Source organism: Microcaecilia unicolor, chromosome 3 (assembly GCF_901765095.1).
Source record: "Microcaecilia unicolor chromosome 3, aMicUni1.1, whole genome shotgun sequence".
Taxonomy (NCBI): Eukaryota; Metazoa; Chordata; class Amphibia; order Gymnophiona; family Siphonopidae; genus Microcaecilia; species Microcaecilia unicolor.
The window spans coordinates 63,373,202-63,386,934 of NC_044033.1; the positions used below are offsets into that span (position 1 = coordinate 63,373,202).

Below are 13,733 nucleotides of genomic sequence, written 5' to 3' on the forward strand. Positions count from 1 at the left end.
CTGCGCGGCCACATTGGTGATCTGCAAGGGCCGACTTCTACCTAGTGGTTAGCGTGGTGGACTTTGGTCCTGGGGAACTGAGGAACTGAGTTCGATTCCCACTTCAGACACAGGCAGCTCCTTGTGACTCTGGGCAAGTCACTTAACCCTCCATAGCCCCATGTAAGCCGCATTGAGCCTGCCATGAGTGGGAAAGCACGGGGTACAAATGTAACAAAAATAAAATAGATACTATTGGAGATTCTACATGGAATGTTGCTACTATTGGAGATTCTACATGGAATGTTGCTATTCCACTAGCAACATTCCACGTAGAAGGCTTCGCAGGCTTCTGCTTCTGTGAGTCTGACGTCCTGCACGTATGTGCAGGACGTCAGACTCACAGAAACAGAAACCTGCGTGGCCACATTGGTGATCTGCAAGGGCCGACTTCTACATGGAATGTTGCTACTATTGGAGATTCTACATGGAATGTTGCTATTCCACTAGCAACATTCCACGTAGAAGGCTGCGCAGGCTTCTGCTTCTGTGAGTCTGACGTCCTGCACATACGTGCAGGACGTCAGACTCACAGAAACAGAAGCCTGCGCGGCCACATTGGTGATCTGCAAGGGCCGACTTCTACCTAGTGGTTAGCGTGGTGGACTTTGGTCCTGGGGAACTGAGGAACTGAGTTCGATTCCCACTTCAGACACAGGCAGCTCCTTGAGACTCTGGGCAAGTCACTTAACCCTCCATAGCCCCATGTAAGCCGCATTGAGCCTGCCATGAGTGGGAAAGCACGGGGTACAAATGTAACAAAAATAAAATAGATACTATTGGAGATTCTACATGGAATGTTGCTACTATTGGAGATTCTACATGGAATGTTGCTATTCCACTAGCAACATTCCACGTAGAAGGCTGCGCAGGCTTCTGCTTCTGTGAGTCTGACGTCCTGCACATACGTGCAGGACGTCAGACTCACAGAAACAGAAGCCTGCGCGGCCACATTGGTGATCTGCAAGGGCCGACTTCTACCTAGTGGTTAGCGTGGTGGACTTTGGTCCTGGGGAACTGAGGAACTGAGTTCGATTCCCACTTCAGACACAGGCAGCTCCTTGAGACTCTGGGCAAGTCACTTAACCCTCCATAGCCCCATGTAAGCCGCATTGAGCCTGCCATGAGTGGGAAAGCGCGGGGTACAAATGTAACAAAACAAAAAAACATGTATACTCTGCAAAGTAGTGTGTACTGATTACAGAAAAGGTGCAGGTTACCTTTTCAGGGTATCCAGTGGATCCCTCCTGCTGATGATACCTGTGTCTGGGTCCACGGTAGTAAGTATGCACCTGCAAAGAGCATAAAGGTGGGGGTCACGGAATTTTGACACTGAAGTATGTGTGATTTTTAAACATGCTGACACACTGCAGTTTGTTATGAGACCAGATACACCTCAGAGATGGTTGTCCTGAAAAGCCAAAACACAGTAACTGTTGAGAAAGTAAATATGAGAAATCCCCATGATGTAATTCATAACCAAAACTAATACAGTACTGGCTTAAAATATCTCCCATCTGTCAAGAGATACCATTTTTTAGACTTTTGCTACAGGCTTGAAAAATGCATCCAAATGTTAAATGGTGAAACATATAGTAACTACAGGATATCTGGCAAGTTAGCTTAGGGGTCCTTTTACTAAGTCATGGCAAAAAATGGCCTGTGGTAGTGTGGGCACATGTTTTTGGCATCTGGGAAAAAGGGCTTCGATTCAATGGGCCAGGAAAAGGGCCTGCAGTAAAACTGAAATCAGCGCATGGCTATTTATAGCTTGAGCCCTTAACACCACCCACTGATCTAGCAGGAAGGGCTCACGCGCTACATGCAGGGCCGCCGAGGGCGTGGGGGGGCAGGGGGGACAAAATTCCCCGGGCCCGGGCCTCCAAGGGGGGCCCGGCATCGGGGTCAGGCCGCCGGTGATACAGTTCCCGGTCTCACCTGCCTGCCTCCTCGGCTCCGGGCCCCCTGCATTCGAAGTGGCAGTCACAGATTGCCTCCCTTTGGGCCTTCCCTCCCTGTGTCCCGCCCTCCAAGAAACCGGATGTTACATCAGACGAGGGCGGGACACAGGGAGGGAAAGCCAGAAGAGAGGCGATCTGTGACTGCCGCCTTGAATGCAGGGGGCCTGGAGCCGTGGAGGCAGGCAGGTGAGATTGCGGACTGCAGCGGCGGGGGGAAGCGACAGGGGGTAGCAGCAGGAGGGGGAGTGACGGGGGGCGGCAGCGGCGGGGGGAGCGATAGGGCCGGCAGGGGGCGGAGGCAGGGAGGCCTTGCCCCGGGCCCGGCCTAGTCTCTCAGCGGACCTGGCTACATTCGCAGTTGACTGGTCGGCACACGCCAACTGCCAATTAACAGTGGAAACACCACACATGGTATGAAAATGATAAAAATTTCTCCTGGGAAATTACCACCAAGGGGGCGTGCTAGCCTGGTGGAAGCACGAGTGTAAAGCCTACCACACCTTCGTAAAAGGGCCCCTTAGTTTTGACAAAAATTTGAGTTACTGCGTTCTGGCTTTTCAGGGCAGTATATGCAGCAAGTAGGGTGCAGCAAGAATACCCAACAGTGCAGAGGATGTGCAGTCTTTTGAAATGACCGAGAATATCAATAACTTTTCCTATGTCATTTCATATTGTTCTGAAATGAAATGACTGCTAAAAATGTGATCATTTTGTTCCATACTCTGTGGATTGCCTCTCACCTTCCCACAGCGATTACTTTCACCAAAAAAAGGAAGCTTTGGAAAACTAGAGATGGGCACCAGAAATTATTCATTTTGTGCCATTTCCAGGAATGTTCATTTCATTCATTTTCATTTGGCCATTTTATTGTCATGGGAGTAAGGTCACTGAGTGTGCACTCTTTACAAAGAGAGCACACTTTTCCCAATAGCGAGTGCATGCGTGCTGTATTCTCACATGCACAGTAGTTCATGCATGCAACAGTGGTTTGAATGGGTGCATTCCTGTAGATACTGAACACTATTATTGGTAAACAAAAAAACCACTAAATTGCAAGTTTATTTTCTGCTCGTTTTCATTCAGTAATGACAGGATGTGCTGTGGACATTTCCCACATTGTTGCAAATGACAGCCCATCCCTATGGAAAATTCTTAGTGTAGCAAGCTAAAGAGATTTTTTTCTCTTTACTGGGTTACAGTCAGTGGCGTAACTACATGGGGCCACAGGGGCCTGGCCCCCCCCCCCCAAATTTCCTCTGGGCCCCTGGTTTTGCTGGCAGGAGTCCCCAACCCCCGCAAACTGAAACCTTGACCAGTGCCAGTCTCCGGTGCCGCCACGTTGCATGCCCTGTCTTCCTCTCACATCTGGCACGCTCCTTTTAGCGAAACTGAGCATGCTCAATTTCACTAAAAGGAGCGTGAAGGATGTGAGGGGAAGAAAGAATAGGGCAGGCAACGTTGCGGCACTGGAGTGCGGCGCTGGACAAGGCTTCAGCTGGCGGGGGTTTGGGACCCCCGCCATCCAAGGTATTTGCTGCAGCAGTGAGTGGTGAGCGGCAGAGCGGCGAGGCGGGGGGTGGTGGCAGCAGACCAAAATGCGGCCCCCCCCCACCTCGGGCTCTGGCCCCCTCCCACTGCGAGGTCTGGCTACACCCCTGGTTACAGTACAACACATCTGGCAGCATTAATATCCCCAAATTGGCAGATCTTCAGTAGTGGTTAAGATTCTTACTGCAGCTCCTTGAGACCCTGGGTAAGTTACTTAACCCTCCATTGCCCCAGGTACAAAACTTAGATTGTGAGCCCTCCAGGAACAGAAAAGGTGCCTGCATATAATATATGTAAACCATCTTGGTTGTACCACAGAAAGGCAGTATATCAAATATATGACCCTTACCCTTATTATTAGTCCCATACACTGCATCCATTCTTGAGCTCAAGAGCTTATGTTAAAATTAAGGTGGGGGCAGGTTAACACATTATCACGTTTTAGTAAATAAGCTCCTAGATCCATCGGTCTCTGGATACCTTTTGCTACTATACTAACTACACTTAGGGCCATTTTACTAAGCCATGCAAACGTCTATGCATGCCCAACGCACGTCAAAATGGAGTTACCACCCGGCCACCGCGTGGTTCTTGCTGTAATTTCATTTTTGGCGCGCGTCCGATACACGCGTCTGAAAAATAATTTTTATTTTCTGGCGCACGTCCGCTACGCGCACCATGTGGCATTTGACACGCATAGGTCATTACCGCCCAGTTACCGCATGAGACTTTACCACTAGGTCAATGGCTGGTGGTAAGGTCTCAGACCCAAAATGGACACGCGCCAATTTTGATTTTTGCCACATGTCCATTTTTGGCAAAAATTTTTAAAAAGACATTTTTTGCAGGCGCGCTGAAAAATGGATCTGCACGCAACCAAAACACGCGCCTACACCACCGCAGGCCATTTTTCAGTGCACCTTGGTAAAAGGACCCCTTAGCTAGCCTTCTGGAAACTGAATCCATCCCTGTCACCTACTCCAAGCCACCTGCAGTAAGAGCTCAGGAGACAGATTCGACAGTCAGAGTCCTACCTGGGAGAATGCAGCGCTCGTTTCATTTCCAAAGTGCCAATCAGAATTTCATCCCACGTGTCCTAAGAGGAAAAAACAAATGCCACAGACCATTTTAAGCACTGTTATTTTTAAATGCGTCTCTGGACTACAAACCATTCCCTGCACAAAATTATCAGCAGACACATTCTCCTATCCAGACCTTGTGTATGGATTAGATTTTTTTCTAAATAGCATGTTAAAAATGGTACCATCAAGAAATCACCAACCAGGCAAGGTGAATGCAAAATTTAAAACCTTGAAGGGGGAAATATTCAGATATATTAAAAATTCACATAGTAATCTCTCTAGTGAGGACATGGCTCACTGATGACAATCTCACTCGATCCTCAGTAATCCATCCCTTCCCTATCAATCAGGTCAGGAGGATAATGTTATTTTTATGAATTTATTCTTCAGATCATGAGCAAACACCACTGATGAACTATGGGGTCAAGATTCTGGATAAGGTAGTCAGCACCAAAAATTATCTGGATATCCAGCGCTAGCCAGTATTTGCATACGACGTTGAATACCTGGACATTTTTTGTCCACCACAGCTGGCATTCAAAAAAAAAATACCCAGTAACCACAACAGCTGAATGATGACTCGATAATATATTTTTTAACTCAAATTTATTAAGATTTTCAACAAAGTGTACACGCAGGCAGTGCAATTGTTTCTCCACTGACAGAGCTACGACTGAAAGGTATGAGCAAAAATCCAAATAAATAACATACATCTTTTCAGTAAGATGAAATGTTCAGTCACTGCATGCACTTTATCCCTGTCACCAGCAGAGAGGTGTGGTAGCCATGTTAGTCCACTCTTAAAGGTTATCAATAAAAATCAAACAAAATAAAACATGGAAAAGAAAATAAGATGATACCTTTTTTATTGGACATAACTTAATACATTTCTTGATTAGCTTTCGAAGGTTGCCCTTCTTCGTCAGATCGGAAATAAGCAAATGTGGTAGCAGATAGTATATATAAGAGAAACATCAAAACATTACTTTGACAGTCTGACAGAGCGGGAGGGTGGGGGTATGCATGGGGACATCAAAGCATTTCATTGATATTCTAACAGAATGGGTGTTGGTAGGTGAGAGGAGGGTAATAAACAGAGAAATACAGCTTTATGGTTTATAATGGGTTAGAAAACCCAGATCCTTATTAAGTCCTGTTTGTTGGGTGTCAAAATATTCAATCATTCTTATTTCAAAGGTCTTATGTTCCTGTATTGTTTTAAAATTACCTTTCAGTATTCTTACTTTGAAATCACTGATGCAGTGTTCTGGTCTTGTGAAGTGTTGGCCCACAGGGGTGGGGGCTTGACTGGCACCGGCTATTTTCATGTGATGTCTGTGCAGATTGAATCTTGTCTTAAGCATCTGGCCTGTTTCTCCAATATAGCATCCTTCGTTACATTTTTTACACTGAATGATATATACCAAATTGGAAGATGAGCATGTAAAATAGTCCTTTATGTTGAATATTTTCCCTTTGTGAATGGACTGTGGGGTCTTGTGAAATGTTTTGGCATAGTTTGCAGCTGGCTGTGTTACACGGAAACGTGCCCTTTTCTTTTTCCGTCTGTGTTGGAAGTTTACTTCTGATCAGCTTGTGTTTTAAATTTGGTGGCTGTCGGAAGGCCAGCACTGGTGGGGATGGGAATATCTCTTTCAGTAATTCATCTTCCTGGAGTAGTGGCTGTAGGTCTCTTATGATTTTCCTCAGTTTCTCCAGCTCTGGGTTGTATGTCACTACAAGGGGAATTCTGTCTGTGGCTTTTTTTTCTTTGTACTGGATGTTTTGAGGGAGGAGGCAATATTCTTGGAGATTATTTTGGGGTTGTAGCCTTTCTGTTTGAAGGATGCAGTCAGGGTTTCAAGGTGCCTGTCTCTATCCTCTGGGTCTGAGCAGATACGGTGGTATCTTGTGGCTTGGCTATAAGTAATGGATCTTTTTGTATGTGAAGGGTGGAAGCTGGAGTTGTGGAGGTAGCTGCATCTGTCTGTGGGTTTCTTGTATATAGATGTTTGTATACAGCCATCACTGATTGAGACTGTGGTGTCCAGAAAATTTACTTTTTCTGGGGAGTAGTCAATTTTGAATCTGATTGTAGGATGGTATGTATTGAAGGAATAGTAAAATTGTTTCAGAGTTTCTTCCCCCTCCGTCCAAATCATAAAAATGTTATCGATGTACCGGTAGTATTTTAGAGGTTTGGTCTGGTATGTATTCAGAAATGTCTCTTCCAGCTCAGCCATAAAAAGGTTGGCATATTGGGGTGCTGTCCTGGTGCCCATTGCAGTGCCCATTTGTAGATAGAGATCATTGTTAAAGCGGAAGTAGTTGTGAGTTAAAATGAATATTTTCTGGTGAGTATTGATGGTCCAGTGTGGATTTTTTTAGGAGTCTTCCACATGCAGCTATGCCATCCGCGTGTGGAATGTTGCTGTATAGTGATTCTACATCCATCGTGACCAGAAGAGTGTTGGTGGTAATTGTTTGATATTTTTCAATTTATTCAGAAAGTCTGTGGTGTCTTGTATGAAGCTGTTAGTTTTGTGCACGAGAGGTTTCAGAATTCCCTCTATGAGTCCAGATATTTCCTCCGTGAGCGTGCCAATAGCTGATATGATTGGTCTGCCCGGGTTTCCAGGTTTGTGGATTTTGGGTAACGTAGAATGTGCCCACAGAAGGCTGGTTTGGTATGAGTTTCTTCAGATGTGGCTGTGCTTGTGTAGGAAATGTTCTGATAAGATCTTTTAGCTGCTTTGTATAATCCTGTGTGGGGTCCTCAGTTAGTTTCCTGTAGTATTTGTTCGAAAGCTAATCAAGAAATGTATTAAGTTATGTTCAATAAAAAAGGTATCATCTTATTTTCTTTTCCCTGTCACCAGTAGATGGCACTCCTGCATCTCCCACAATTACTACTACTACTACTTAGCATTTCTATAGCGCTGCCAGGGTTATGCAGCGCTGTACAAGTTTAGACAAGGGGAAGGACAGTCCCTGCGCAAGAGAGCTTACCACAATCCCAACCTTCAACAGGAGAACTGTTTTAACTGTTTATTTTGTATGACGCAAGATCTTTTATTTTAATGGACTAATGTGCTCTTCCTTGGTCAGATCAAGACAGAAAGGGCGACCTCTAATTTGTCTGTGCCCCACCAGTCCTCATCTGAATAGCAGTGCTGGAAAGCCACAGATTTCCAACTCTGAGCCAACCTGCTCTATTTCTGTCATATCACCCTCTCACGGTAGTTTAAAAACCTTCATTTGGGAAACAAGCATAAAACTGTTCCTCCCCCAGTACTCAAAACAAAGCTTTAATTGCTGAATGGACTGTCAAATCGGAATAAAAGGGTAATTAAGGCACCTGCAGGGAATATTCTTACACCTGTAGTTAAATAAACAGGAAAAGGCATGGTCTCATGTTACGAAGTATTAGATTTCACCATCTGTACAGGTGGAGATTCAATATTAAGGGTAAAACACAACATTTTGCAGTTGGAACAGTCAAAGTAACAATTAAAAATGCATCTAGTTTGCTTCTGAAACCACTTAGGGGAAAAATTATCAGTGGCAAGGCGATGCAAGGGTATTAAGGCATCAAAGGTGAATGTTCAGGCTTATGTTCCCCCTTCCTCAAATTAACTTCAGGCCTATAGGCCACACCCTCACCTGGGAGTTTCATAATTAAAACTCATCCTGACTCCATCACCATTCTCAAAGAAATCCCATGAAAAAAACTTAACTGGGCACAGGGAGGACAAATTTCAAAATCCATTTACTCAGGCAAATATCAAATTACTCAAGTAAAAGGTTTTTCTTTTTTAAACTATCACTATAAAAGTGCTTACAAGTACACAAGGTTCAAAACAAGATGTATGTTTATAGTTTGCCTTTGAGAACTGGTACAAAATCCAAAGGTATCAGTGGACCTTGCAACAAGATGAAGATTGTGAAAATTGCTTCTATACCTCTCATTATTAAACTTTGTTATAGAGTTCAATGGTGCAGCCAGACAGTCAATTTTGGGTAGGCCTGACCTCAAACTTGGTAGGCACAAACTTTTCTGTCAGCCTCCACCCTCCCCCCACTCTCCACCTCATCCCCAGGCGCCTCCTAACTCAAAATATAAATATTTTAGCTGAGGATCCACAAGGTCTGTCAGCTGAAAACTTCCTCTGAAGGCGGCCAGAACTTCTTTTTACCAAGCTTGGCAGACAGCAGTGGCGTACCAAGGGGGGGGCGGTGGGGGTGGTCCGCCCCGGGTGTCAGTGGGTGGGGGGGTGATCCGCTTCACTCCCGCTGCTCCCACCCTACCTTTAAAAAAAAATTTTTTAAGCGTCGTTGCAGGCAGCGCCTTGCGTCTGCCCTGCAGAAGTAAATCTCTTCGCTTCGAAGTTCGTCGTCGTCGGGCCTCACTATGTCCCGCCCTCCTCTGAGGAAACTTCCTATTTCCGCGAGGGCGGGACATAGTGAGGCCCGACGACGACGAACTTCGAAGCGAAGAGATTTACTTCTGCAGGGCAGACGCGAGGCGCTGCCTGCAACGACGCTTCAAAATAATTTTTTTTAAAGATAGGGTGGGAGCAGGAGAGTCGGGTCGGGGTCCTCAGATGGGAGAGGGGTATTGTGGGGGTTCTCACATGGGGAGGGGGTTTTCATATGGGAGAAGGGGACTGAGTGGGGAGGGGGGTCTCAGATGGGAGAGGGGTGTTGTAGGGGTTCTTACATGGGGAGGGGAGGGGGTTTTATATGGGAGAAGGGGTCTGGGGTGGTGAGGGGGTTCTCAGATGAGAGAGGGGTGTTCTGGGGGTTCTTAGATTGGGAGGGGGTTTTCAGATGGGAGAAGGGGACTGGAGTGGGGAGGGGGTTTCCAGATGGGAGAAGGGGACTGGGGTGGGGAGAAGGGGACTGGCTGGGGAGGAGGTTCTCAAATGGGAGAGGAGAGGGGTGTTCTGGGGGTTCTCAGATGGGAGGAGGGGGCTCTCAAATGGGAGAAGGGGGCTGGAACTGGGGTCTGAGAAGGGGTCATGATGGAAAATGGGGCATGCCTGGGTCAGGTGGGAGAATGGGTCGGGCTGAAAAGGGGGGCAAGGCATGTGGATGAAGGTGGCTGAAACTGGGGGCTGAAGGAGGGTAGGTGGGATAAGGGGGCTAGTACTGGGACTGGGGGCTGAAAGGCAGCAGGGGCTGAAATTGTGGGGACTGGGGGCTGAAAAGGAGACAGGGAGAAGTGGCTGGGGCTGAAGCTCAGGACTGGTGACAGAAAAGGGCTGGGGTTGAAACGGGGCTAAAAAGGGGACAGGGAGAAGTGGCTGGGGGCTAAAGCTCGGGACTGGTGGGAGACAAGGACTGGGGCTGAAACTGGGGACTGGTGGGATAGTGGGGCTGGAACTAGGGGCTGGAAAAAAGGGACAGAGAGGGGACAGATCCTAGATGGAAGGGGGAGTGAGAGGGAGGGCAGACCCTAGATGGATGGGAGAGGGAGGGCAAATGGTGGATTGAGCGGACAGAGAGAAAGGGCAGACAGTGGATGGAAGCGATAGAAAGGGCAGAAAGTGAATGGAAGGGGGAGAGAAAGAGGGCAGATGTAGATGGGAGAGAGGGCAGACATTGGATGGCAGAGAGAGAAGAAAGACAGATGCTGGATGGAAGGAAGACAGTGAAAAGAAGATGAGGAAAGCAGAAACCAGAGACAACAAACTGTAAATAAAATATATATTTTTATTTTTTTTTGCTTTAGGATAAAGTAGTATTGTAGCTGTGTTAATGTTTATAATAGAACATGTAAACAAGGTAATCTTTTTATTGGACTAATTTTAATACATTTTGGCTAACTTTCGGAGAACAAAACCCCCTTCCTCAGGTCCGGATAGGATATTGTAACAACACTATACTGTATTGACCTGAGGAAGGATGTTTTGGCCTCTGAAAGCTAAATGTATTAGTCCAATAAAATGGTATTATTTTATTTTCTATATTTGTTTTATTTCTATTTGTTAATTTGTAAAGTGGTGATTGGTACTTGTTAGTTTTTTCAAATTTACATCTGCTGTCTTTATGTTTTGCACGGTACTAGGAGACATTTTCTGTTTCTGTGGTGTTGCATTGTATGCAGAGTCTGGCATCTTGGGGGTTCAGTTTAATTTTTGTCTAAATAGAAAGTTTATTATTGCTTATTCTATAGTGGATTAGGGTGTATCTGTGTTTGTGAAAAAGACATGGCTTTCGGTTGGCATTGACTGTGTGAGATGGACGATCTGTGTTATTCTGCCTGGTTTCATTTTACAGTAGGTGAATTGATGTTCTAGTGCTCACTGTAGTGTTTAAGATGCTTTCCTTTTCCTTGTGTGACTTGTAGAAATTACTGCTTATGGTATGCTAGAATTGCTCTATAGGTCCTGAGTGTTTTGTATTCTCGGCATGCCTAGTACTAGATTTTGGAGAGGGGGGGTGTTAAAAAATGACCGGCCCCGGGTGTCAACTACCCTAGGTACGCCACTGGCAGACAGCAAAAACATCCATGAGCCACCAATGCCAGCAACTCATGCATGCTTAGTTGATGCTCAAGGATGCTGCTGCCAACTGCAGAGCTTGATAGAAAAGAGTTCTGGCCGTCTTTGGAGGAGGTCCTCAGCTGGCGATGCTTGGGGATCCCTACCAGATACAGCAAGGGCCAGGGTCAGAAAACGAGGGGGCCCCCCAGATCCTCTCTCCTCTTTGTTTCCCCTCTGATCTCCCCACCTGCCAGTACTATTCCACTGACATACCCTCACCAAATACAGAACAAGGGATCACAAATCAGAAATAAAAATATGTAGACAAAAATTGAACTGGGAACCCCAAGAAGTTAAACAGCATGTACTGTAACATCGGAGAAATAAAAAAGGAAATGCATTTCCTTTTCTAGTGAACACAGTATAAAGACATCTGCTATGTACATTTCCCAAAGATAACATATTTCAGTTAATAAATTAAAGATAAAACGCTTTTGTCTATCTTTGTTGTCTGGACATTTTATTTTTCCATCATGTTGGTTCCAGTTTCTCTTTTCTGCTTTCCTTCAAGCAGTTGCTATCAATTTGTCTTTTCTCTTCTCTCCTGCCTTGTTCCATTGCCTAACTACACTTGCCTCTGATATATTGGTCTTTCCTTTTTAGCTCTTTCCTCTTTTTCTTTACTGCCTCTGTTAGCTCGAATTTCACCCTCTCTCACCCTTCTCCTTTTTTACACATTTCAGCTACCTATCAAATTCTATTTCCTACTCTTACACATTAGCTCTCCCACTCACCATCTCACTCATTCCCCAGTCTTCCACTCACTTTCATCTTTAATCTAGTCCCCATTATCATATATTTCTACCTCTTATAATCACTATCCTCCTCTTATTCATTCCCCTGCCTCTCCCATAAGGTTCCACCATTCTCAGCATCTTCCTCCCTCCACCCTTCTAGCTCAGCATCTGCTCCCTCTTTTTCCCTTCCCCACCCTCAAACCTGATATCTTCCACTTAACCCCCCCCCCCCCCCCGAATCTTCCTGTCCTTTTTCTCTTCCCTCTCCCTCTCTTTCCCCCTTCCTTCCCCCATACACCATCCCTTCCTCTGTTGCCCCTGCCCCCCATGCAGCATCTCTCCCTCTCTTGCCCCGTCCCCCTATGCAGCATCTCTCCCTCTCTTGCCCTGTCTCCCCATGCAGCATGTCCCTCTCTTGCCCCTGCCCCCCCATGCATCTGTTCCTCTCTTGTGCATCTGTTCCTCTCTTGCCCCTCTTCCCCCTGCAGCATCTCTCCCTTTCTTGCCCCTCTTCCCCGTGCAGCATCTCTCCCTCTCTTGCCCCTCTTCCCCTCTTCCTCCTGCCCCATGCAACATCTCTTCCTCCCTACCTGTGGCCAATTCTCCCTCCCTTAACATCCCCAGTCTGGATCTCACCCCATATACCTTAACAAACTTCTCTCCTCAAAATACATGCTGCCTACGGCTGACCCTGAAGTCTTCCTTCTGCTACGTTCTGCTCGGCCCCTCAGGTGAGGAGAACAAAACAGGGTGAAGGTGGTGTCTGGCAGGGTGGTGAGTTATGTTTTCCCAAGACTTTTTTTCCTTCCATTTTTGAATGTTAAAAAAAAAAGTATATTTGTGGATTTTTGGTAGTGAAGTTTCTTTTGGATACTGTTTTTTACATAACAATACTTCACTTTCTCTCTCTCTTTTTTTTTTTTTTGTAATGTTTAAAAGTTATAAATACCTTAGATTTGGGAAATTATTTGCAACTGCTTTCTAAACCATTTCCAAGTATGGCCAATGTGGTTAAGTTGCAATTTCTTTCTTTTAAAGGGGAGGAATAATCTTTCAGAAACAGAAATTTACAAAATCCCAAAACACATTTTCTTTTATTTTTGGTGCCCAAAGCTTGTAGATCTGATGTGTGATTTTATGCTCAGCATCATTAAACAGCAATTATGAGGGCAAATGATGAGCTAGTGAGTGATTAATGATAATAAACTTGGTTTTGGATAGCTTCAGAGCCAGTTAATAATTTATGATGTAGCAATTGGAATACGTCAGTTTTTGAAATTTATATCTACTCTCTATATTTGTGTAGTAGAGAGTGAGACATGCATCACTTTCTGTTTTTCCGAAGTTGTACTGTAGAGTGTGGCTAGATGCTGGACTAGAAAGCTAGGCCTGTCTGGGAACCAAGTATTACTACTACTAATAGCATTTATATAGCACTACCAGGCGCACGCAGCGCTGAACACCTGACATAGAGAGAAGTCCCTGCTCAAAGAGCTTACAATCTAGATAAAACAGACAGACAAGACATTACGGACAAGGGAAATACAGGGGTAAAGAGGAACAGGGGAGGAGGAGGGCAAATGAGAAGCGGTTAGGAGCCAAAGGCAGTAGTGAAAAGGTGAGCTTTCAGCATAGATTTAAAAACAGGTAGAGATGGAGCTAGACGTATGGGTTCGGGAAGACTTTTCCAGGCATAAGGTGCCGCAAGATAAAAGGAACATAGTCTGGAGTTAGCGGTGGAGGAGAAGGGGGACGACAAGAGAGATTTGTTCAGAGAGCGGAGTTCATGGGGAGGAGTGTAGGGAGAGAGGAGAGGTA

At 45.6% G+C, this 13,733-nt stretch overlaps 1 protein-coding gene across 1 annotated transcript in view; it reads right to left on the reverse strand.

The window, feature by feature from the left end:
• Window positions 1-13,733, reverse strand: part of MARC2 (mitochondrial amidoxime reducing component 2) — a 60,386-nt gene that overhangs the window by 5,388 nt on the left and 41,265 nt on the right. Inside the window, exons 5-6 of the mRNA XM_030196001.1 lie at window positions 4,583-4,644; window positions 1,260-1,331 (exon numbers count right to left, since the gene is read on the reverse strand). Coding sequence (XP_030051861.1) covers window positions 1,260-1,331; window positions 4,583-4,644 — 134 coding nt within the window. The remainder of the gene's footprint in view (window positions 1-1,259; window positions 1,332-4,582; window positions 4,645-13,733) is intronic.